At 42.2% G+C, this 26,729-nt stretch overlaps 1 protein-coding gene across 17 annotated transcripts in view; it reads left to right on the top strand.

The window, feature by feature from the left end:
• ZMAT4 (zinc finger matrin-type 4) overlaps positions 1-25,096 on the top strand; it is a 241,404-nt gene extending 216,308 nt beyond the window's left edge. For 5 of the 17 annotated variants that reach the window (XM_043536401.1, XM_043536404.1, XM_043536412.1 and 2 more), the window contains 2 exons: positions 7,728-7,824; positions 24,639-25,096. In XM_043536401.1, coding sequence (XP_043392336.1) covers positions 7,728-7,824; positions 24,639-24,654 — 113 coding nt within the window. In that variant the 3' untranslated portion in view covers positions 24,655-25,096. Of the gene's footprint in view, positions 1-7,727; positions 7,825-9,282; positions 9,966-24,638 lie in introns of those variants that run through there. The other 12 variants (XR_006287567.1, XR_006287569.1, XR_006287568.1 and 9 more) reach the window with 7 other exon arrangements.
• The last annotated feature ends 1,633 nt before the right edge of the window (positions 25,097-26,729 follow it).

Genomic DNA, 26,729 nt, shown 5'->3' on the forward strand with positions numbered 1-26,729 from the left:
CATGACACCCCAGCTGTAAATCTCAGCATAGGATGAGATGAACTAGGTAAATTAAGAATGCCTTAGGACTTTGGAAACTTCTGCATGTTGGTTGACTGATGTGTAGGACAGGATTCTGCTATTAATCATACTCTATAACTTTGACACAGGACTTTTCCTTCTGGGGGAAAAAAGCTTTCAGTGTCCCCAGTTAAGAGCTGTAATTGCTGGCAATGCTTTCACCTACACAAGTAATTACAATTCAGTAAGACTGTTAGTATATGTTAAAAGAACAGGAGGACTTGTGGCACCTTAGAGGCTAACAAATTTATTTGAGCATAAGCTTTCATGAGCTACAGCCCACTTCTTCGGATGCATTGCTGTAGCTCACGAAAGCTTATGCTCAAATAAATTGGTTAGTCTCTAAGGTGCCACAAGTCCTCCTGTTCTTTTTGTGGATACAGACTAACAAAGAGCATTTGGTGTCAGCAGGGACTATTCAATCTTGTTGTTCCCCCGTCACTGACACAAGGCTGTGTTGGTCTCTTTGCTTCCATTGGCAGTGATGTGGAGAAATAGATACTAATAGCTCTGGAGGGAGTGTTGCGTTATAAATGCAGAACATTGCTTGGTTTTGCTATTGTGCTGGGAGCAAACTTCTGCCACAGCTGTTTTTCTGCATATAAAAACAAGGGCTGGCATTAAGGGGCAGCAAGCAGGGCAATTGCTCAGGGCCCCACGCCACAGTGGGCCCCAGGTAGCTAAGCTCAGACCCCTGGTTGAGAACTGCAGAGATCATTTGGCAGTGTCAGTGTCGACTGAGTGTTTTTAAAAATACCATGAATTTCTAATGAAATATCCTTTAAATATTTGTAAAGAAGATCTTAACGTGTTATTAATTTTATATAGACAGAAATAAGAGGAGAAAAGCTACTTGAGAAAAATGGCAAAACATTAAGTCTAAATTATCATACATGGCAGAAATTTTTAACTTTTGAAGTTCAGGATAGGCAGTTGAATCAGTAAAATCTTCTACCTTGATGTGTTGTCCACTTGGGAGCAAAAATAGCCTTATTTCTCAGCATTCATTCAATCTGATTCTGTGGGGGACTTTTCATTTCCACTCTGTTTCTCATATCCTGAGTAAAACCCAAAGCCAACCCTGCCAAATTCATACTCTCATATCATTCCAGTGTTGAAATTAGAGATGATTCAAGTACTTGACATTTGAGTTTGCATTTTATTCCAAATTCAAAAATGGGCCTGTTTTGCCAGATAGCCATATTTTGAGACTATTTTTGCACAAAAATTGACCCATTTCCAAGTGAAATCATGACCAATTTAAAATCCCATAAGAAATAGCCATGTGTTCAGTAAATTCTATTAACGTTTGGAATATTCCGATTCTCATCCCTACTACTACTTGTTTTCTAATCTGAAATAATACTCTCGGTTGTATGTCTACCAACATCATCCCTAGATACCGCAGTGACTAGAAGCCATATCAATAAAATAATAAATACTAGAGAAAATCAGAACATTGTTATGAACATGTAATAGACAAAAATGAATTTTTTTATTAGAACTGGTGATTTTATAGGGCCCACTGCAGGGGGGGGGAAGCCCTATATAATTTTATATTAGCCATAAATAGATCAAATTTAAAGGTGCCATATATTACATATTCTGACTGAACTACTGCAACTTTTTAAAATTACTTTGTATAGTTTTAAATATTTGAAGTGCATACTTGTATACCTGTGTCTTTGGTGAAAAAATAGTGTGGAAATTCCAGAGAGACTATTACAGGGTTTACAAAGTTCAGCAGTCCATAGCTAAAAATTCCACAACTCTGGCATTTCTAAACAGAGCTCTTCAATTAAGCTTAAAATGTTCTATTCAGACCTTCACACAAGTGAATCGCTGCAAAACAGAAGTCCAACCACAGAGCCTTTCCGAACTCTGCAATTTCGTTTTCTTGTTCGAGGAATATAAGTGACATTACTGTAGCATTAGCAGTTTGTTATAAGACCATTGTATAATATCAATGATAATACAGTCTGAGATACCAGGGAAATTATTAGATGGTTAAAATATACAAGTCCTCCTTTTCTTTTTGCGGATACAGACTAACACGGCTGCTACTCTGAAACCTTAAAATATACAGTATTTTTAAAGGGAGGGGAGAGATTAATCCTAGAAAAAGCCCCTCTTACACACACAATACTAAAGGAGGCCACAAAATAGAGAAATTGTAAGCATGAGGATCTGTAGTTAAGTATTTCATTTACGTAGAATTTTTCTTATAGGAAAAAGAGCTTTAGGATTACCATCTCCTTTTCAAGGATGTCCACAAGGGATACAAGCATTTAATATAATAATCAGTTCCTCCCTGCCTTTTCAGTGAAAACATGTTAAATTACTCACATAAGTGACTTTCTGTAATGCCTTTTTGAAACCTGCCTGCTGTTTTTCCAAAGAGAAGAATAATGGAGTCGAGTTGTGTGTACTTTTTAAAGAGAAAGGAACCTTCCTTCTGGGACACAGGCATGCTAAGAATTATATTGTGTCTCATCGTCTCCATGCCTAATTTGCTCCTTTCATAGAAACTGAAAGTTTTTTCTTTTTTTCTTTTTTCTTTTCAGCCCTGCGTAGGAGCTGAAAGCAAGTTGAGTCTTTTCCTTCTCATAAATCAGTAATAAGGGCTCTGTTAGCCAAATTGTGATCTCAGTGACTGTAAGAGTAGCCACTAAGAGTCTGGGGACACTGACCCTTGCCATGTAAAAGGGCTGTAAACTTGACCAATGCCAACTGACTGGTACCATGAAGTAAAGAGCACTCCTGCGTGTGATTCCTTTACAGCAACACCTGAGTGGCCCAGTTTCCTTCAGAAGCTTTGCACGGGTTGAAACTGCTTATACTGTAGGAAACAACATTTTTGACATCGATGCACAAGAGGGAGCAGGATCCAGCTCAGTCTCCTACCTATGTTGACTGAGCACCTGAGTCAGACTGGACTCTGTGCACAGGGAGCAGATCTGTTGAGTAAGAAGGTGCCATTATTACCCAGTAACTATTCAGAGCAGTCCCAGGCTTTAAGGGAAAAGCACCTCAGCACTGCAGGCCAAAGAGGGGTGAGAAATTCCTTCTTGCCGCTGGGCAGTGGTCAGCATTACTATAGGAGCATGAATCTCTCCTTACTGGGCTCCTGTCTCCAGTCTTCCTTCTGGCTGCAAGGGTGGACAGTAGCCAGACCCCAGAGATAAGGGTCTAAGGAATCTGGCCGCTTCTTTGACTCTTTATATTGAGGGAGGGCGGAGAGGGCCAGGCCGTAGCCAATTAGGCTGATGTAAAAGGGCTGCTGCCAATCATCCTGCCCTTTTCCTCACCTGAGCTTCTCCTGCCTGTCCTGAGCAGTGTGCTCACAGTCCTACTCTGACTTCCATGGGAACAGGATCAAACCCGTGGTTGGCAGCATTCTGTGGCCCTGCAGCAAGGGATCCAGTCTTCTCCCCACTCCCTTGTCTCTAGACCTGGAGCTGTGCCACGCTCTTTTACTAGCTCTGCCCACCGCTGTACCTAAACCATTCCAGCAACGGCTGCTGTGAAACACGGCACCTCGACGGATGGGGCAGAACAGCGGCTCTCTCAGCTTGTAGTTAAGCTTTCTTATGGATGGGCCCAGGATGCTTTAATTATTATTCAGACACGTAAATGTCTGTGCTTTATGCGGTTTCACTCCTTACTGTAGCAACTTGAAGCTTTATGTGATATCTCCCTTGTATCCTAAATGGCCTGTCCTCGGTGGTGGCATATTCAGTAAGCCTTTAAACAAAACCTGGATTGCAATTTATCCAAGTCTTTTTGTCCACATCAACTTGAATAGTTGTAACTGAATTGCCACTCTCACAGGCGACTGCCTATTCATGTGCATTAGCACTTTCCAAGGATAACGTTCCCTACAAGGGATATTCATAGAGAGAATGAAAGGTAGCCCAGTTTCATCCTTGGGGATGTGCCCACAATGATGATCAGCTGCAAGAGCTTCCTCATTCTGCTACAAGGAGACATTGTTGAGTAGTAGAGCACAGAACTGGGAGTTCGGACTTCTGGGTTCTCGTCCTGGTTTTACCAGTGATGTGTTCTGTGACAAGCCATGGAACCGCTCTGTGTCTCAGCTTATCCAGGTGTAAAACAGGTGTACTAAGGTGTGTTGTGAGGCATAGATAATGTTTGTTGAAGTGCTTTGAAATCCTCCAGTGAAAGGTATTCTGTAGGTGCAAAGAGTTATTGTCGTGGTTATGCTTATTCCATAACATAACCTTTTGGTTTCTGCCATGAAAAAAAAATATGAGCCAAGCTAACCCCCCATTTCCTGACCCAGATCACTCATTTATGAAAACAGAAAAAGACCAAAAATTAATTGAGCTCTACATGGTCAGTAACCTTCTCCAGATCTAAGGAAACTTCTCCAACAGTAGAAAAGGAGGACTTGTGGCACCTTAGAGACTAACACATTTATTTGAGCATAAGCTTTTGTTAGTCTCCTTTGCTAGTCTCCACAAGTCCTCCTTTTCTTTTGCGAATACAGATTAACACGGCTGCTGCTCTGAAACTTCTCCAACAATATCGTTTTATTCCATGGTTGTAGAAAATCATTAAAGAATGTTTGGGATGAAAACCTGTCCAATCAGACGAAATGAGAACATTAGTATGTAAATAACTACTTGATCTGCCATGCACTAAGCAGCCTAACACTTTCTCCAGGCAAGGGAGGAGCACTCCAAGACACTGAGTCTGAATACATGGGGTTTGGAATACAAAGCACAGGTTTTCCATTCTGTTGCAAATAAAAAATTTAATGTAGGGCACTCTGGAAAGACCACAGACAGCATGATGCTATTCTAGGAAAGTGTATTTTATCACCACCTCTCAGCTTACCAGTGCAATTTGTCTTCTAGGGGCCTATTTGAAGATTTTCAGCTTTTCAGGGCAGGGGCAGTCTTTATTTCTGTGTATTGCACAGCAGTGAGCACCCTCTCCAAATTAAATAATTAAATAATATTTTTTGGCAACAGAGATTTTTACCAGGCCAAAAAAATAAAATAAATTCACTTTCAGAGCAAAGCTTTGGGTACAGGTTACTCTGGGATCTCCAAGAAGATACAGGATGGCTCTGGTTTTCAAGCTTTGTTCCTACTCGTTATCTGTTTTCCTTAAACAGCTCTGGAAGCTTACATGTTACTCATGAACCATTTGAGCCCATTAACTTTAGAAGACAACTTGGAACAATATTGACTGGAAAGGACAGTATTGGAAGGGAATCCGCAGTAGCCCTGCCACTCAAAATACCAAGATGCTGTTGCAGGATTAAATTTCTATATTAACCTTACAGCTATTTCAATTTTTCACAGTGAAGTAACCTTTTATGGGGTGCATAGATGAGCCTCCACCTTCTGAACCTGCCTGTTTGTGTTTGTATTGTACATTAGTTGACAAGTTATTTACTATCAGACATGTCTTCAGAAATAAATTGCAGTAAGATGTAACTGTAGAGCACATCCCTTATTACCTTTCTCCTCTTTGCATTGCACTTTGCATCATAACGTTTATGAAATTGTGCATACTCACAGCAGTGTGTGCATGTACTCTTTGAATAAATAAATTCATCTTCTCTATGGTGAGCATCTGAGACCTCATTCAGAGGAATTTTATATGCCCAAATTGCAATTTAGCCCACTTTGAACAGCCAGGCCAGGCCACATGTTGACTTCCTGGATTTTAGTTAGTTCTTTAGCTCGGAGACTTTCACATGAAGATGCAGAGAAATTCTCTTTGCAATTTTGCTCATAAATCTTTGTGCATTTCCTATTTTTGAAAATGTGTATCTGTCTGTTTAATTGCCTGTTCCCTGCCCTGCAGTCTAAACCTGGAAGCAGAAATGTGAATTAGGTAAACAGTGCAGTTTAAGCTAAGCATGTGCCCTGAAGAGGAACAACTTTGTTACAGGAGGAAATACAGACCATAATGAGTGCTGCATTTTAAAAGATGAGCAGTCAGTTCAGTGAAGTGGCAGCGTGTATACAGTGGCACATTCCTATGCATTATCTCCTCTTGCCTTTACTTGCTCATTTAACTGATCTGCTGCACTTGCGGAGTTTACATCATGAGAAAATGCTAAACGTTTACTGAAGAAACCCCATTTAACTGTAACAATTGAATAAACAATACAATGGAAAGCAAAAGGCATCAGTTAGTGTTGTTTTTTTTAGAAAACACATGCTACATGAAAACATTTACCCTGGTGAGCCCACTGAGATGTTGTTTCTTGTTCAGGGGTATTCAGTTGACCGGCAGCCAGGTAGCACCTGTATAAATAGCAATTACTGTTTGTTAGTGCAACAGTGAACAGGAAAGCTAAAATTAGCATGTCAGGAAGTGCTTTATGTGGAAGAGTAGAACACCATCATCAAGAGCCCTAGACAGATATTTCAACCAACTATAAATGTATCCGGCATCTTAGCGCATAGCTCTGGTTTTGGTAGGCCACCCTGCAACATGGATCCAATATTCAAGCGATCAGCTCACCTAGTGTGGGGCAGATTTTCAAAGGGGCTCAGCAGTCAACCTGCACCCCACGAATCTGATCGTTTACGGGATAGCTGGTCCCTTTGGAAGATCTGTCCCTGATTGTGTGTGTCGAGCTCTTCTGAACATTCTGTCTGTCGCTATAATAATAATGAGTCACGCTGAACTGTGCCAACTACCAAACAAAATGAGAGAGAGAGAGAGAGAGGCAGAACTTCTCATACCCACCAGTTAACGTACAGTCACTTTTGTGGCATAATCATGGGGGAGGGAGATGGCTAGTCTAATAATAGTAATAGACAGGAGACTGGTATTTACTCTACTTCATGGGCTGCAGTGATGATCTCCCTTATTGCTCAGACTCCACTGATGTTTACAGTCCAGAATGCTGGACATTATATAAGAACATAAGCTGTCAGGGAGGGAACTGTTTTGTTGAGAAGAAATTGGAAATGGTAAGAGACATGTATGGGTTGAGTGTATTCTAATTAATGAGAATTATGCTGGATTTTTTAAAACCATCCTTCTTATTTTCAACCTTTATTCTCTTTGGGGTGAATTTCATACTTGCTTATATTATCCAGCTGCCATTTTGATTCAAAACATGGTAGGCCGTAGAGCCAGCAGGAGTTAATCTTACAGTCTGAAAGGAAATGGATTCTTTTCTCCCTCTGTTCCATGTTCTCTCTGGCTTCATCTGCATTAGGAAGCATTTAGCAATTAAAAGATCAGGCCATTTATATAAAGACGATGATCAAGCCATGTATAGAATGGGGATGGCTGTCTAAGACACTGTGCACAGAGTACAGACAGGCAGAGTGAAAGAAGAATAGCAAATTGCAACTGAAAAAACTGGGGCATAAATGCTTAGTTCCGTTGAGCATATATGCATTATTTCTTGGGTATTGTTGTTGTGTTTTCCCACCCAAGTGGTTAGTTGTTGGCAGGACAAGAGAGAGCTCTTCCTGTATTAGAACTTACAAAAGAGATTATTCTTAAATGAGCCAGGCCTCTTCTACAACAGATTTCTCTTCTCGGTCAGCCTTGTTTGCTGTATCTCCCACTTTAGGACACAAAAATGCACAGCTTGTTCCTAATTGTTTGTTGGTTTCTGTTGTTGTTAACAAAGTGCAACTAACCATGTTGGGTTTTGTTCACAGGTCTGAAGCGTAGTTACACTTGTAACATCTGTAATGTCACTCTAAACTCAATAGAACAGTATCACGCTCATCTGAAGGGCTCCAAACATCAGACCAAGTGAGTACTTTTCCTATTAGTACTTGTCTGTCTGTCTGGTGTGGGTGATAGATGTAAATATAAGAAAAACACTATGCACTCCCATAATGCCTTTCATCCAAGGATCCCAAAGTGGTTTACAAACATAGACACAAAGATATTGGTAGGTACTTGGAGAGAGAGGCAGAGCTGAATATAGATCAGTTTGACTGCATTCTTTGAACCTGAAATGCAATCTTTGTTCTTTGTTTACCTGTTCCTCTAGAGCTTTGTTGTGACAAAGCATTCTGGATATCACTCTTTGGCATGGAAGTCTGATGAGAACAGGCTTTCTCACAAGTTTTGAGCATGTCCTGTTTTCAGATAGGTCACAAATACTTTGGCAAGAGGTGGTATATTTGGCACTTATGCTTCTCTGCTCAGCCAAAACCAGTGTGCAGAGCTGTGAGAAAATTCAAACAAAGAATGAAATTAGCTGAAAATACAGACAATGAATCTTGTGCTAAGTATCAGGAGGTAGCCATGGTAAGTTGTATCCACAGACAACAAGGAGTCTGGGGGGCACCTTAAAGACTAACCGATTTTTTGGGGCATAAGCTTTCGTGGGTAAAAAACCACTTCTTCAGCTGCATGGAGAATCTTGTGCTGTGTTTTCTACTTCAATCTCTGCTTTCACTGAGATTTTATTAGTGGTGGTTGGCTTTGGTCTGGCTCACCAGACGCATGGTAACCTGATGCATGCTCATGGCTCCACCCAGGTGTAAATCTGCTTTCAGACCATCATGGTTTCTAGGAAACCAGCTATGCTTTGATGCCGGACACTTGAGCTGATTTTGTGCATTTCAGTTCTGGCTCTGAGGAGTGTGACAATCCTGCCAGGTAAACTGGGTTTGAGGAATTTGTGTAACGATGGTTGTTTGGAGGTTAGCATATTACAACAATTAAAAGGAATGGAATACTCCCATTGACCTCATCTACTAAACAACTTCCACTTCTCCAGTCAGTACTCACTTGAAGTCACACCTCTGTAGAAAATCCCTCCTTCCTTCATTTGTATCCATCACACCATCCCTCTCCTGAGCTGTTAGCCTATGACTTGCTTTATATTTACCTCATCTTTAGATTGTAAGCTCCTTGGGCAGGGAATGTTTCTTATCTCTGTTCTCTAAAGTGCTGTGTAAATTTACAGCACAGCTTGAGTGTTTTATACTCATAACTTTCACTTCTCATAATTTACCCTGGTCTGCATATTGCCCTGTGCAGTCTGTGCTTTAATTTATAAAGAATATGCAACACAGATTAGTCCACTTTAAGTGACTTTGATGGTCTGCAGTATCCTTCTGAATAAATATATCATCCCTCCTTAATAAAACAGTATCTGTGTCTTCAGCTCGGCAGGGGGAAAAGGCCAAAAAATAAAAACAATAGATAATGCAAAGAAAAGTTCCTAATCCCAGGCAGGTTCCTTAATATTCATAGGACACAGAGTACAGATGTGATGCACAGGGGATGGCAGGCTGCAGGACAAAATTATGGAACCTGACCAACAGAGTAGCATCGTTTTGCCAGAAAGCAAAAGCAGCTATTGAGTAGATTTTATGACTTTCTTTAAAAGAAGAAAGGAAATACCCAGTGTGAGAACTGAGAGCCTTGTGTGGATTCAGGAAGAAGTTTTTCAAAACTAAAACAAAAGCCATTGCATGAGATTAGGGCTGAAGTGGGGGTCTGGACTCGATCACATAACCCTGTTGAAACGTTCTCTCTCCTTAAACACTGAAATATTCTGTATTTGAGACAAGCCAGGGAACAGCTGTGAGGCCACTTTGCCTGTCCATCCACTCCTTCAGCCTGAAAGATTCATCCTTTCATGTGAAAAGCAAATGGACAGCAGTAACCCACCGCGCTGACATGCCAACAACTTCCAGTCCTTGTATAGATGCCACCGCCAGTCAAGCTTAAAGGCATTGAGTTTGGAGCTTCTCTCGTGCACTCACTACAGGAAGGACATTGAGTCTGTCATGGGATTAGATGTTTCCAAGTGAATATATTTGTTCTGTGGTGTAAAGCAATTACCTATTAGCCAACTTTCCAAGACTTGAAGGGGATCTGCTCTGCCAATTTGTATAAATTATTAAAATAAAATTATAAAGGTACAGAGTTCCAAAGAGTAGAGTAATGAACTAATCTCTCTTAATATACTTTGAGCTTCGGGAACTGTTCCAAGCACAAGTATTCAATATTACTCCAGCATGCAGGATATAAAAGGTGTCCTTAGTTTGAGACATTTCAGGTGGCTTAAGGGGACTCAGAAGTTTTCAGGAGGATAAATCAGGGCCAGGCCAAACTAGCAGTGAGAGGTAATTTCTGAGCTTTGTTTTTTTTTCCCCTCAAAGAGCAAGCCCAGCCTTTCCCCCCCTAAAATGCCCACAGCTGATGTGAGCCCTTCCAAGGTGCCTAGTGTGAATCATGTTTCCTGTGATCTTATTTATTCATTAGGTGTTTGAATGGCCCCCAAATTAGGGTAATTTTTTTATATTCCATAAATTTAGGCTAAATCCACTGGCCGAGCCTAACATCCATTTGTTGCACGTTCTCATTCTCCAGTCACTAGTTTAGACTTGCTTAGCTTAGCATAGTCACTGCATTGCTGTAGGATTTTCCGCCTGAAGAACCTGACACACCCAAGGTTGACCTGGTTTGCATGAAGTCCATTACATTAGGGGCACTTCTTCACTAGCCGTGTTTAAAGTGCTTCCGCAGCAGCACTTTAACGTGGCTTGTGTAGTGAGAGGCCTCCCAGCACTATAAAAAAAACCCACCTCCACGAGGAGAACAGCGCCCAGCGCTGGGGCATGGTCTACCCTGGCACTTTACAGCGCTGAAACTTGCAGCACTCGGGGGTGTTTTTTCACACCCCTGGGCAAGAAAGTTGCAGCACTGTAAAGTGCCAGTGTAGACAAGCCCTATATTAGCATGAGCCCTGGCCTATATCGCCAGTCGCTGATAATCCACTGGGAAGGGGAGGTGTAGGAGCACAAAAGAATTGTGACATCTCTGATGCCAAAGGGTAGCTGTAAGAACGTAAAAACAGCAATACTGGGTTAGACCAATGGTACACCTTCCGACAGTGGCCAGTGCCAGACGCTTCAAAGGGAATGAATAGAACAGGGCAATCATCACGTGATCCATCCCCTGTTGTCCAATCCCAGCATCTGACAGTCAGAGGCTTAGGGATACCCACAGCATGAGGTTGCATCCCTGACCATTTTGGCTGATAGTCATTAATGGATCTATGCTTCAGGAACTTATCTGATTCTCTTTTGAACCCAGTTATACTTTTGGCCTTCATAAAGGCAAAGAGTTCCACAAGTTGGCTGTGCATTGTGTTAAGAAGTACTTCCTTTTGTTTGTTTTAAACCTGGTGCCTATTAATTTCATTGGGTGATCCCTAGTTCTTATATTATGTGACGGGTAAATAACACTTCCTTATTTACTTTCTCCACAACATCCATAAGTTTATAGACCTCTATCATATCCCCCTTCAGTTGTCTCTCTTCCAAACTGGAGAGTCCTGGTCATCTTAATCTCTCCTCATACAGAAGCTGTTCCATACCCTTAATCATTTTTGTTGCCCTTCTCTGTACCTTTTTCATTTCTAATAAATCTTTTTTGAGATGGAGCAACCAGAACTGCATGCAATATTCAAGGTGTTGGCATACCAGAGATTTATAGAGTGGCATGATGATATTTAGGGTCTTATTAACAATCCCTTTCCTAACGGTTCCTAACATTCTGTTCACTTTTTTGTGCACATCAAGCAGATGTTTTCAGAGAACTATCCACAGTGACTCCAAGATCTTTCTTGACTGGTAACAGCTAATTTAGACCCCATCATTTTTTGTATGTATAATTGGGATTATGATTTCCAATGTGCATTACTTCGCATTTATCATCATTGTATTTCATCTGTCCTATTGTTGTCCAGTCGCCTAGCTTAGTGAGATCCCTTTGTAACTCTTCACAGTCTGCTTTGGACTTAACTATCTTAAGTAGTTTTGTATCATCTGCAAACTTAGCCACCTCCCTGTTTACCCCTTTTCCAGATCATTTATTAATATGTTGAATAGCTCTGGTCCCAGCACAGATCCTTGGAGGACCCCGTTACTTACCTCTCTCCATTCTGAAAACTGAGCATTTATTCCTACCCTTTGTTTCCTGTAGTGACCAATGCTCAGCTCAGAAAACCGAGCGGTGTGGCACAGAGGCACTGCAAGGCAGCTGGTTGATTTAGCAGTGACTTCCCCATAAGACCTCCTAGTAAGCGAGGATGGGTGATCTCATGGTTAAAGTGACTGGGATTGAGGAGATCTCTGTTCAGTTCCAGCCTCTGCCGCAGAGCCCTTGTGTGACTGTGGGGGAGTCGCATAATGTCTTGTGCCTCAGCTCTCCATCTGTAAAGCTGGATGATATGTCCTGGACCCACAGTGGCATTGTGAGGCTTAGGGTTTGTGTGGCACTCAGCTATTATGCAGACAGGAGCAGTATAAGCAGAGCTCTGTCTGCCAGAAAACAGAGCTGCCTGTCTTTACCAGCAGAATCCCAGAGGAACAACAGCTGTAGTCTTGTGCTGGGATTAGCCCCTGCTCTCTGACGCAGAGAGCTGTCATTTACCCTCTCCCTGCCAGTGCCAGCCTTCCTGAGTCTGGTCCTACATGGGGAAAATCTAGAACAGCTTTACCACCCCTCCCACCCAGCACTACTTTCAGAGGCAAGGGTTATTTTCAATAGACTTTTTTTTTTTTATTGTTCAGACAGCAAAGGCTAAAGCAAATCATTTGCATACCAGAATAGCCTCATGGATGTAATTTGAAATAAATTGGATGGTAAACTGAGATCTGCCAAAGAAGCTGTCTCTCATTCTGGCAACATCAGCAAGGTTGCCTTCTGCACAATTACCTATGTAACCTCACATTTTTGATTTTGTATCCACTTCTCATACTTTATTCAGCTCTTCAATCACCAGTTGCATATTTTTAGTCCTCTGCAATTAGCAAGGTGTCCTCTTCAAATCTTAGAGGATTGGTCCTTGTAGAAGGATGATTTCCTCTGTATCCCAGTGTTGTTTTTCTGAATTCTTCCTCCCAACCTGCTCTGATGAAAATTTAAGAGAGAGAGTGGGGGAGAGAGAGAATCTGTCGCCTAGCCTCTTGGACTGTACAAGAAACCTAATGCAGAATGTTTCCACTGCAGAGCTTTGGAATTTCCTCAGCTAGTGCTTAAGATCTGGGTAAAGAATTTGCAACATTCAGCTGCAAACTCACTAGCTGGTAACTCTTCCCGATCCTTTTATGTCTTCCACTAGCGAGAACAAAACCAAGCAAAGAGATGGAAGGGTTTGAATGGAGCTCAGATTAAAGTTTGGAGAAGTTGGAAAAACCCTACTTTGTGCCAAGATTGTGTTTGACAAAAGTACTTCTCAGAGTTATTGAAACTCAAGGGCTTCATTTGTTCACAAGAGCAGCTCTGACATACTGGCAGAACAGGGAACTGGGCCAAAGGACATCAGGATGGAGGAAAATATTGTACAGAACATCAAAGGGACATAAGGTGTGAGAGAAAATGGCTGCTACCTGCAATTCCTTCCACATCCCCCAGAGAGGAGGGAGACTTGGGACCTTTAAATCCTCCTATTATTTTGGCTGAAGTAACCCTGTCGGAAGTTTATTACAGTTAGTAGTTTGGGCCTAGAAGGCTTCTAATGGTTCATTACCACATCTGGGCACCAAAGAGGCAAGTAGTATTATACCCTTTTAGTGTCAAGACCCAATGGAATTTTCAAATACTCCCAAAGCTTTCTAGAGCTTTGAAAAAAGCATGAATTATTGAGCAGGAGGTCCCTGTCACTTTCATTTTGGCAAAAAGTGAGGATGCCTGCATGGAGATCACAGTATCACTCACAAGCCTTGCAGGACTTGGACAGTTTTTTTCTTTTTTAAAAGGGACCTTCTGCTGTTTCACAAATTAATATTCCTATTGCTGCTTCTAAATATAGTGTCTTATCACTTACTCATAATTATTTAAATCTGGTAACATCTCACAGTTCTTCATGGGCATTTAATAAGGGAGGAAACCTACTATTAAATTCATAGGAAAGTATGTTACAAATGTAATAATAGAATGCCAATTAGAGATGTTCATCTGACCAATTTCTATGGGAAATTGCTTTGATTATTCTATTTCCTCTATTCATTGTTCATTCTTATACCATTTTCTTTGAGGCTAAGTGACTCAGCAGATGAATATAGAATTCTTCATCTCCTATAGTGAAGTGCAGATGTGTAAGACAGAATAGGGTTGGCGGTTTGGATTTACCCAAAATAAAAACTTCATTTTTATAATTGGTCTGGAACAGATTTTACTCGCTCATTTGAAGAAATTCTTGGGGCTGTGTCCTCTTTTAGATGGGATTGATGGGGGATGGTGCTCTAGAAGGGTCTGTTCTAAGATAAACTAGCAAGCCAGCACAGAATTAGTGATAAGATAAGGGGTTCTCAACAATTACCTTTTCCCCCCAATTCCTCCAGTCCAGCACCAAGCTCATCTGGACCAAATCTGTCCCCAGAATAAATCTGGCACATTGCTTCATGTAGGAGTCCCTTCTATTTATAGCAAGCAGGCAACTAAACTGAAGCAAGTGCTTATCTGGGGCTTGGATCAGTGTGCAGTATGGGTATTACAGCAGAAGGGGTAAAAGATTTTAGAAAGTTCAAGCATTATGCAGGTCTGCCCTAATACAGATGATGCAGGGGGTTGGGCTAGATGACCTCCTGAGGTCTCTTCCAACCCTAATCTTCTATGATTCTCTGTGCATGGCTATGAAATCAGTGCAGATGGAGACGTTTTTATTTAAAAGATCTTTGTCATAAGTGAATAGCACTGGCAAATGTTGTTCTAAACCATTTCTCAGCCAGTCAACTACAGTGATTCAAGACACATCCATTCTTTCAGCAGTAAACACACCTGTCTATTACAGCATTCTATTCTTGTGATATTTTATAATCTAGGGTTTACTCCTGATTAGCTACTTATGCTAAGGCTTTTGGGGCCTTAGGCCTTGATTAGTTTAACTAAGCTGTTGTCTTACAGGCCTTGAGGCTTGTAGATTCTTTGCATTATTGCCTTAACTTATACCTATGTTTTACCTAGCCAACACCTATTCCTGTATGCTGTACCCCTTTTAACATTCCTGTTATCTTTGGTTAGTGATGATACTTTCCCCTTATCCTTTCAACACAAAGGGTTAGCTAGTGAACTGCTGTATCCAAGGCAACAAAAAACACTTCATGAACCTGGCACACTTTCAAAAATGTTTTATAAAGGAAAGACATGCCCTCTTGGGACAGATTGGTTATGGAAAGATGATTGCACCCCAAAATTACCCAGCATATTAGGCTTCTGGAGAGCAGCTGTAAGACAAGAGTCATATAAAACAAGAGTGAACCAAACAATAAATTTATATTACAGCTACTGAAAGCATTCCAGAGGGTAACACACAGCCAATCCATCCCCAAATTATGCTTTAAATAACTCACTGAATAGCAGCCCTTGAGCTCCGGCTTAGCGGGCCATGTTATTCTGACCTTCCTTCATTTCTCAGCATCAAAGCTGATCGTATTGGAACTCAGTCAGCAAAGCTGGGACTCAAAGTCCATCTAACTGACTGTTCACATTACCTGCCCCTCTCCACCCCCCCCCCCCCCCCCAACCTTTCTTTACAGGAGTTTCAAAGTCAGATCTGAATCCTGGGTGCCTGTCTGCTGAACTTGGTTGATCAAAGATGGGAAGAAGTGGCAGAGGAAACAAATTGCTGAAATTGACTAGGCTGATATTTCAGTGTTTAATAAGAGATGTAGAGGGATGCAGCTAGCATTGTCAGCTCTGATTTTCCATTGGCCAGTGAATATGCAAAGCTACATCTAAGAGCCTTTTTCTTTTCTTTCAAAAACATAAATATTTTAAGTTTCATATATTAAAAAAAGAAGAAAATACAGATCCACTTGAGATCTTGTAATGAACCTTGGGATTTAAGGGGTTAGAACCAGACACAGAAGAGGGTTTCTTATATAAGCAGCAAAAATGTACAACACTGCAGAATATGCTCACCCGGGAGGTTGTGTAGCCTTCCTTGCAGGTTTGGTGAGAGTTACACATTCATGGGCAGGGCTGGTGAGTGAGAGCTACTTTTTAAAAATTTGCCATGTGAATCTACAGCTCAGATTCATAGTTCTTGCGTGTGTGCGCACAAACACACCTGCAAATACACAAACATTCTGAAATGAGGCTGGACTCTGGAACATCTGCAGTGGGGGAGGAGAACGAACCCTTTAATCAGGGATTTGTAAACAGTGCCAAGGTAATTGAGTCATTGTCTGACTTGCTTTCCAAAAATAAACGTGTTATTTTTACACCCCCACCCCTGCAAAATAAACAACAAGCGAACAGAATGGTTCATGAAGCAGGCGGCATGGCATGGTGTGTGATTGTGAGTGTCCTCTTGCACTGGATCACACTCACTGTAAGCAGCCTAGTTTCCATGGGGACTGATGGCAAATGGAAGGCAGGATTTGTGCAGGGCTGCAGTAATGGGGGGAGGGGTCACATTAACTGGGAAACATTTGAAGACGGTCACATATTAATCTCGCTCTTCATTGTTGGTGACAAACAGTAAGTGACAAAACTCTTGGCTCTTTTCTGGTTTATTTCATATAGTCTGGAAAGATCCAATAAAAATGTTTCTAAAAATAACCCCCAGTTAGGTGAGTAAGAACATTCGGTACCTACAGATTCTGGATGTGAAGAAATCTTAGCATTGCATATTAATTTGTAAAAAATATTCCTTATTTATTAGCATGCACATACAGTAAAGAAGGTAAAATACACTGCATTCATCACCATGTTCAACTGAAAATAGCTCTGGATAAATGAACTCATGGGCCCTGTTGCAGCTCCAGAGCAATTCTCAGGGGTTTTGCAGATAGAAATAAGGTTGCAGGGTGGGAGTTAAAAAATGCCAGTGGACCAGAACTTTAAAGGTATTTAGATGCATAAAGATGCAGGCAGGCTCCTGGTATGATTCTCAAAAGCACCTAGGTGCCTAACTCTCATTGGCTAAGTGACTTACAAGCACAATCCCATTGACTTTCATGCCAAGTGGAAGAATTTTTTTGGTGAAGGCACTGCGCTGGGATTCAGTCTGTGTCTCTGTGTGACCTGGGATGAGTTACTCAGGTTGCAGCTCCCTTTGGCTTCAGCTGAAGTTATGGGTGCAAAGTACTTATGAAAAATCTGTCCTTCAAGCTCCCTGTGCCTCAGTCCCCCAATCTGAGGATAGGGGAGTGGATTGGGGGTCAGGGCCCTGGGTTCTGGTCCTGGCTTAGTTACCGACCAGCCCGGTGACCGCGAGCAAGCTACTGCCCCTTTCTGTGCCTCAGTTTCTCCTCCACACTTTGTCCGTTTAGATTATGAGCACTTTGGGGCAGGGACTGTCTCTAGCTAGCTACGTGTAAGTACAGTGCCTAGCCCAGGGGAGCCCTGATCTCAGTGCAGGCCTCTCAGTGTAACTGTAATACTGCTAACAATGATAAGAAGAGACTGAGATAGAGAAACGGTCCCCTTGTGTGGCTCTGGTTCCATCATTGCAATGCTGTGTGTCTCATTGGTCTCTGCAGCATTTCCCATCTCACTTTCACTGCCAGACAGACCACAACACACACCCATTGTGTGGTAAAACTTTCAAAATCTGTCCTCTGTATTTGTTGCATTCAGATTTCGTCCGCTCCCTTGGGCCTCACGTCAGTCTGTAGCTAATAGACCATTGGGGGCCAAATCCTCAGCTGTTGTAATTTGGTGTAGCTGCATTGTCTGCTGTGGAGCTGTGCTGATTTACACCAGCTGAGGATCTGGCCCTGTATCAAATGTCACAATGATATAACCAACATTGCATGCAGCATTGAGAGCTTGAGATGTATCTGCTATCCTCCTGGCTGTGGGTGATGAGGGGCAGTGACATCAGATTCCCCTCAGCCCCTAGTAGTTAGTGTCTTATGATGTAGCTGATCATGACATCAACTTCCATGAAAAGGAACTTCATCTTCCCTCTTTTCAGTTTATTTTCTTTTACCAGCAAAACTTCCCTCTTATCTGTTGGAGCTCTCACATGCTCTCTGTATTTTTATAACCAGTCATTTATCCATTCCTAGGTGCCATTCATGCACCCCACATAATTAAAATTCCTTTCTCAAAGGGTTCCGTTGCGTTGCAGCCGGGGTAAGACTGGCAGTTCATGTAGACACACCTGCACTAGCTACTCCTGGGGGAATTCTGTACCACTGTGCGTGCGCACAATTCATGTCCCCTGCAGATTTCTCTGCTTCCCTGCAGAAAAATAACTTTCTGAAGGGGAAGCAAAGGGAGGCCTCAAGAGCGGTCACGTGCCCCTCCCCAGCGATGTGGGCCCATTGTTTTGGGTACCTGGAGCAGCTGGCAGGGAGGTAAATCACTGCAGGGAGTGGGAGGAATGTGGGGCTGGGGATGCCTCAGCTGGTGGCTCTTATCCTGCTCAGCTACTAGTCCCGGCTGGGCTAAGAAGGGTGGGACTTGCTCTTCCCCTGAAAGGAGCAGCCTGGGCCAGGTCAGACCCACCCCCAGAGGGCCCCCCCCACCGGCTGCAGAAAGCTCCGCCCTCCCTACCCCCATTGCTCTTCAACCATGTGGGGAGGGATCATTGTATGGGGAGCTGTTCCACCGTTCATCCAATCCCTGAACCCCCAACCCGCCATCAAGCCCCCACACCCCAACTCTCACCCCGTTGAGCCTCACCTCCTACAGTCGGACCCCCCACTGAATCTCACCCCCCTTCACCCAGATCACCCCCCTGGTGAGCCCCCTACCCTGATGAGTCCCCTGCACCCAGATCCCCAACCAGCTGCACCCAGATCCCCACCAGCACTCAGACCCCCCTGCTGAGCCTCCCTCACCCAGACCCCCCTGCTGAGCCCCAACAACCTTCACCTGGAACCTCGCAACAAGCCCCTGTGCATCCAGATCCCCCACACACACACCCAGACCCCTCACTGAGCCACCCATACCCAGATTGCCCCACACAGAACTCTCCCCCCACACCAGGATCCTGCTTGCCTGCCCACACTTGGTGCGGCTGGCATGGAGGGGCAGGGCCCTGCGGCATTTCTGGGGCAGGCCCAGCCCTTGTGCTGTATTGGGGTTGGGTGCAGCCTCACCACCAACTCCATGTCCCCTGCAGCCAGTGACCTCTGCGCCCCACTGCCATGCTGGAGCCTCCACATTTATTTATTAACAAATAAAATTTATAGAATTTTGCAGAATTTCAAAATATTGTGCATAGAATTTTTAATTTTTTGCTGCAGAATTCCCTCAGGAGTAATTAGCTGTGCTCCAGCTAGCTTGCTAAAAATAGCAATGAGGATGCTTTAGTGCAGGCTTCAGTGCTGGCGGCATAAGTGAGTACGTGCCATGGGGAGTCTGGGGGGCTTGCACTGCTAGCCATGACCAAGGCCAAGCCATGACATCCTCATTTCTACTGTTAGCAAGCTAGATTACAGCTAGCGCAGGTTGGTCTACATGAACTGCCATTCACACCCCTGGCTGCAGCGAAGACATACCCAAACCAGGGTTTCAGGGGAGGAAATCAAATGAGAGAAGATGGGCCCGATCCTGTAGTTGTTACTAAAGTAAAGTTCCCACTGAGTCAACGGGAGATTGTTCCTGAATGAGGAGCGCAGGATGGTGCTCAGATGAATAACTGGAGATTGGCAGTTGCCATGTCATCTTGGAAAAGAGTGTTCTGAAGATCATGGACACATGACAGATCTTTACCCATGGCTGTTCACCTAATCATTGTGCATCTTCTTGTGAAAGCCCAGGGGATTTATAGCCCACTGGGAAGCAAATGACATGCTTGGTGGCTATTGGCTTTATTTAGACTGTGGATGCAGATGTCTAATTGGAGTTGGGTATTTATTAACATAAGCTGCTTTGCCATTCAGAAATCTGAGCTAATCAAAATATTGTAAATACCGTGCCTGGAGAAATGTAACTCTTCACCATGATTGCATTTCCATATCTGTCTGCACTTATGTTCTTCTAATCACAGTTGTATTTGAACACCACAGAATTATCTTCTCAGTCTAGTGTTCACGCCCCATCTTGTTGCTTCCCTCCTTAGCTGAACTTAGAAGGAGGATTCCCCCACCACCACCTCCATCTTCTATCCCTTGTGCAGGGGATGTGTTGCGAGACAGGTTCTTGGCATGACTCTACACCATGCTATTATTATTGTTGTTATTATTATTACATTCCATTTGTATTACGAAGGCATCTAGAGGCACTGATTAGGGTCCCATTGTGCTAGATTCTGTACAGACAAGGGTTGCAAAGACAGCTTCTGCGCCCAAAGAATCTCGTTGTAGTCCAGGATGCAAGAGATGGGGAAAAGCAGTAAATGGATGAGGGGCATTCCAATCCGAGTTCACATATGTTGGCTGCCATGCAAAAGTGTATTTTTTACTCCGTCTGCAATTGTGCAGTTTGTACTGGCTGTACCTTTATCTCCTGGTGACTTCCCACCAGCAATGCACATGCCCTTGCAACCACGAGGTATAATAATTTCCTGTACAGGGCACTTGGGGAGGTTGCTCCATTGCCTACAGCTTATTTAGAATGCAGTGGCAGAATTGCTTACTACTTTGAATGCTTGTGATCACATTCGGCCTGTCTTGCATCCATTACACTGGTTGCCTAGAAAGGGGCAGTTAGTAAATTAGGTCAAATCTATTTATTCTTGTCTTAATATTGGTGACGTAGTAGCAGAATATTTGGAAGCCTTCTCCATCCATTAATAGCTTCAAGTCGTCAGCAGCTAACCTTCCAGTGACCTGCCACACATCATCTCTCCATCTCCTCACTGGTTGTCCCCTACTAGAGCGCCCCACTACCATTCCTTCCATGGTAACTTTCTTGAGGTTATTTCCATCTCTATTCCTGCTGTAACCAAAATATATAAGCTTGCACCTAATATTTTCTTATTGCAGGGTCTGCTTCTCTCCAGTATTTCAAGTATTTTTTTTCTTTCCTGGATATATGCAAAAGTCTTTACCAACAGCACATCTCAAAAGCTTCAGTTTTCTTCTTGTCAGCAGCATTATTTCCCCACAATTCACATCTGTAAGTTGCTGTAGGGGGGAAAAAAAGCTTGTCACCAATTGAGCCTTTGCACATTTTGAGATGTGATTGTTTTTCCAGTCTTTCCTGAGGGAGGCCACTGCTGAGCAAGACATTCTTCCCATCCTATTAATCATGTCAATGTGCATGCATTTCATTTCATACCTCATTCAGGTGTAGTCCATATTCCTCACTACATGTTTTTACAAACTCCAACATTTGTTGCTTTGTATCAGTGGTTATAGCAAACAGCATCATGTCATCGGAGTATGTGAGGTCTGTTAAGACATGTTCACCAATGGAAATCCCAGCTCTTCCCACTCTGTCATATAATAAATTCTGAGTACATGCTGACAAGGCTTGGAGACAGAATACACCCTTGTTTCACGTCCTGCCCACTGGAAAACCACTTGCTGTCGTCTGCATTGTGGTGGTTGTTGATGGTAGAGTCTTGCGATGAGGTCAATGATGTGTTTTGGAATCCCCACGTCTGCCAGTATCCTCCAAAAATGATCATGTCTGATAGTATTGAATGCTTTTGAATAGTCAACGAAATACATGATCAATGGGTGATTGTACGCCCTGCATTTTTCAACGATGTGATAGATATTTGCAATTTGATCACATGTGCCTCATCCCTCTCTGAAACCAGCTTATTGAAGTGGTAGCTGTACTTCCATCATTCACTTCATGTGATCATGGATTATGTAGAGCAGAACTTTGCTCATGTGCGATAAAAGGGAGATAATACACTTGTTACTACACTCTGTTATGTCTCCTTTTGTTGGTAAGAACAGAAAGATTCCCTTCACCAGTCAATTTCTAGACATCCGTACGTCGCTGCAAATTTTCCTTGAGATCAGTACCGAGGTCACTAATTTCTTTTAACAATTCTACTGGTATGTTATCTACCACTGGTGCTTTCCCAGGCTTCGTTTTCAAAATAGTATGCACAAGTTCCACTCACCGGATTCATGAATCTGGCTCTAGGGCTCCTTTGTGTCGTCCTGTATTGTAAGGTTTCTGAGTAGCAGCCGTGTTAGTCTGTATTCGCAAAAAGAACAGGAGGACTTGTGGCACCTTAGAGACTAACCAATTTATTTGAGCATAAGCTTTCGTGACCTACAGTTCACTTCATCGGAATGCATCCATCAGTGGATGCATTCAGTGGATGCGTTCCGATGAAGTGAGCTGTAGCTCACGAAAGCTTATGCTCAAATAAATTGGTTAGTCTCTAAGGTGCCACAAGTACTCCTGTTCTTTTTGCGAATACAGACTAACACGGCTGCTACTCTGAAACCTGTCATACGCTTTTTGTGACTCTCAAGTTCCTCACACTTTGCCCTGATGTATTCACTCTTGTCTGGTCTAGTCTGCCTTCACATCTGCCTGCTCAGTTCTTTGTACTCTCTCCTAGGTGCTTCAGTCTTCAAGCCATTCTGTGTCATTCTGCATCATTTTTTGCCAGTCCAAACACCTTTTCCATTAACCATAGTGTGGTCCAGTGCTGACATTTTGGAACATGTGCTTTGGCAGATTTGAGCATGACAGTTTTCATTTTATTCCAAAGTTCATCAGATTGTTCTCTTCTTTCACCTGTGATGCCTCAAACCCATCCCGTGTTAGCCTCAAACATAAAATTTAAACATAAAAAGATAAGATGTTTGGCAGGTCCATTGCACATGGACTTGTCCAGAATCAGAAAAGTAAAAGTGGCAGATTACTTTAAATTGGCACTGCTGGTTTTCCAAGTCCTACAAGCTCCTGGCACTGGCTTCATTTGAATCCTGCTCCTTGAACCTCACATTGACTGCTCATACAAATTACCACCATCTTGGGATCCCACCATTGTCTTTCAAGCTGGCAGGCAATAGTATATTCACTTTGTTGAGGTGTGGAACTCCATCCCAATCACAGAAACCTTCTCATATCATCCCTCAGCACTTTCAAAAAGCACCATAAACCTTTAGGGTTTTTTTCCGCCCTATAAATACATTTTTGCAAACAACTTCTAAATTCGACCCCGTCATTTTGGTTTTATGTGGTTGCATTTTAGAGAGGTGATATTTTATTATGCTGTATTTGTTTTTATTCTGTTCTTACAAGTAGCTTCCATCCTAAGAAAGCTATAGACTAAATTAAATTTATCCTTCAGGAATGATCTCTCTCTCTCTCTCTCTCTCTCAGGCTAGATTTCCATTACATTTCAGGAAATATTTTTAAATACCTGAGCTACACAGCACATCTGTCTCAAATTTAAAATGTTTTTTTATCTTGATGGCTGCAACATTTATTAATAGCGATGAAATTTTCCATGTGCTTTTGGTATTGTGCAGGATGCTGACTAAAATACAGAGAAGTTTAGAGCAATAACAACTCTAGCAGATGAACAATTATAAAGGTAGATGGGATTCAAAGGCATTTTAATTTGTCATTATTTTGCTTCTTCCAGAGATAATCTGAATAATTACACTGCCTATAAAAAGCAAATGTGTAATATTTTCCCTCAATATTAAATTCTCTCCATTCCCTTTTAATATAAGTGAAAATAAAGATGTCTCTGATATCCTCTGATGCTTTGATCATAATTTGAAAGCCACTGAATGGCTTGTGCATTTTGTGTTTTTGTTTGTTTTCTTGGTGTTTCGTGTTTGGAGAAATTACTTTGATTTTAAAAAGTAAACAGCCCATCTCTCAAATTATCAATATTAGATCATGTTATTTTACTGTCTGGAAATGTTCTCAGTTGTCAAAAATATATTGCCTTGTGTGCAAAAACTCTAGGTTTATACTGAGGACTTAAAGGAAGGTGACTGTGTTTAACCCTCTGGTATAGTGAAATAAGTATGTAAAAAGAAGGGTGGTGCTGCTATGAAGACACTGGTCTAGGATGTGGGTTCAACTCCAGACTCTGAAACAGATGTTCTCCATGACTATGAGCAAAGATCCTAATTGCTCTATGCCTCAATTCCCCATCTGTAATATGAGGATGCTAATATTTCTTTACTTCGTGGAAGTGTTTGTGAGGATAAAGCTGCTTGTGAGGTGCTCAGATACTACAGTGGTGTTTTGATTGATAGGTTCAGAGATATTAAGGCCAAAAGAAACCATTGTGATCATCTACTCTGACTTGCTGCATAGCACAGGTCATAGGACTTCTCTGAATTAATTTCTGCTACAAGTCAATAGCTGTGGATGAATTAGAGCATCTCTCTTAGAAAAACATCCAATCTTGATGTAAAAGTTTCCTGTGATGGAGAATCCACCACAAACCTTGCTAAGTTCTGATGGTTAATCACTCTCACTGTTAAAAATTTGTGCCTTATTTCTACTCCTAATTTATCTAGCTTCAACTTCTAGCAGCTGTATCTCGTTATACCTTTGTCTCCTAGGAACAATTACAAGATGGTATATCATTGAATAAGCAGTCAGGTACATAGGATGTATTCAGGGTTACATGGGTAAATGATGGAAACAGGTGGACAGAGAGAATCTTATACAGCAGCAGCAAACAAGCAAAAACAAAAACTAGGAAAAACAAGAAAGAAACTTATCTCTGCTTCCTTTTTGTATTACAGCCTGAAGAATCAATAGTGATTCATCAGTCCAAAGAAGGAAAAAACATCAAGATTTTTTCTGCAGAGAAGAGTCTATTAACCAATAGAAAGGATGCTTTCTTGGACAATGAGCATTTCCTATGTGGATTCATTAATTAACGTATAACTAAATCTTTACTTTGGACAAATACATGGATTTTCTTTTTTAATTTTGTGGTGAGTTAAAATATTTGGATGGATTTTTTTTTTTTACCCTTTCAAGATAATATATTCAGCACACAGTCTAAAGTATGATAAATATCCTTTAAGAAACAGCATCTAAACATCACTCATCCTCAAAGACAGTGGAAATAAAATATTTTATTTTTTTCATATTTATTCTTAGATTTCTTCTGAGAATATAAAATTGCTCTATTAAATTATCCATGATTGTGATGTAATCAGTCTTCAACCAGAAATAAACATGATTTCTTCACCTTCTTCGGCATGATTTGTGTCAACATATAAAGAAAAAAAATGAATCACGGGGTATGTATAATGGATGAATCTTTTCCTTTCCTCTTTGTCTTCAGAAAAAATACATTATGGGTCACAGAACAATGAAAGCTAAAATTAAAGAATAAAATCCTTTTCCTGCCATTCAAGTTTGATTCCTACAGGCTAGATGGACGCTACCCCCACTATCGACTTTGCTGAATGCTAACTTACAAAAGACATTAGTCTGTCCACATGATGTTCCTAGGAAGCAAATTGCCTATTTGGAATGTTTCAAGGCAGTGGAAGGAACAACACCACCGATGCCATGCTAGTGGCACAATGTGATTAGGTGAATTGATGTTTCCTCTATAAAACAGATATTTTACCCAGTGCACCAGGTGCTTCTATAGAAAGTAAATGAAGACAGAGGGAAAATTGTGAAAATAAAGGAAAAGGCGCTCAATTCAAGGTGAGGTTCACGATGTGAAAGCTGGATTCCCTTATGCTCCCCTTACACCTGCTTAATCCCACCTACTGAAGTAGAAAGGACTCTATTAATGTGGCACATGTACTGAGGAGTGGGAAGCAGGTGCAAGAAGGCGAGGGGTGGGAAGGACAGATGGGTGTAAATTAGGCCAACTAAGACTCCCTCCGGACTCCGTTAGACTTGCTGAATTTGACCCCAGTGCCTGACTTGTCTTTGAGACGGTTACGTATTAACATTGCACTGGGAAACTTGACACCAAGGCACAAGTCCCGGCCCCTTCTCCATGCATGTAGAGGCCTAGTGCCAAATGGGAGTGAGGGCAGGGGCATCGGGATCACTCCTATGCAGCTCATCCAGCGCTTGTCTGTGCAACCCACTGCTGCGGGAGGGGTGCACGCTGCTATTCAGGCCCTGATTCAGCAGGCCATCGCTGGTCAGGAAAGCGCTGAGCGTGTGCTTGTACACGCTTGCAGTTAAGCACGCGCTGGGCCGAGCGGAGATCGACTTAAGCACAGACTTGAATGCTTTGCTGAACTGGGGCCTATGCTCTTGGGACACAATAGATTCCGTGGAGGGTCTCCCCTGCTGCTTATTAAGATCAGGCAGGAAGAGCACCTCACCTAATCCTCACTTCTCCCAGGTTTCTGCTCAGCACCCAACCCAGATACTAGCAATGGCTCTTAGGCAAAGGATTTGGGCCTAAGTAGTTATCCTGTATCACGTAATCCACTGGTTCATAGCAATGATATTTATGCTTTGAAAGTGAATGAGTTCAATGGGATAATACCTGTCCAGGAGTTCTGGAGCATCGATTTTTAAACCCTTCAAGGCTGGTCCTTTGGTGTTCTGGGGTGGTACCCCGTCAAACTGTGTGCAATATTCATTCACTAATTGCTGCCTACAACCTGCCACTGTCATGGGTCCCAGTGGCAGAGTGTGCATGCTGAACTGGTGTCACTCGCCAGGAGCAAACACAACAGGGTTTAGAGGGAGGGAGGGTTCAGCTCAAGAAAAGATCTGAATTCCGAAGATAAAAGCCATTTATCCAGAGTTCCTGACAGGTACCCTTTGTAGACTTTGGTGGTTCATCCACAGGGAAAGCGTTTATTTTTCACTGACTTGGTGGTAGATTGGTAACAAAAATAACT

The sequence above is a fragment of the Chelonia mydas genome, chromosome 26 (assembly GCF_015237465.2).
Source record: "Chelonia mydas isolate rCheMyd1 chromosome 26, rCheMyd1.pri.v2, whole genome shotgun sequence".
NCBI classification, from domain to species: Eukaryota; Metazoa; Chordata; order Testudines; family Cheloniidae; genus Chelonia; species Chelonia mydas.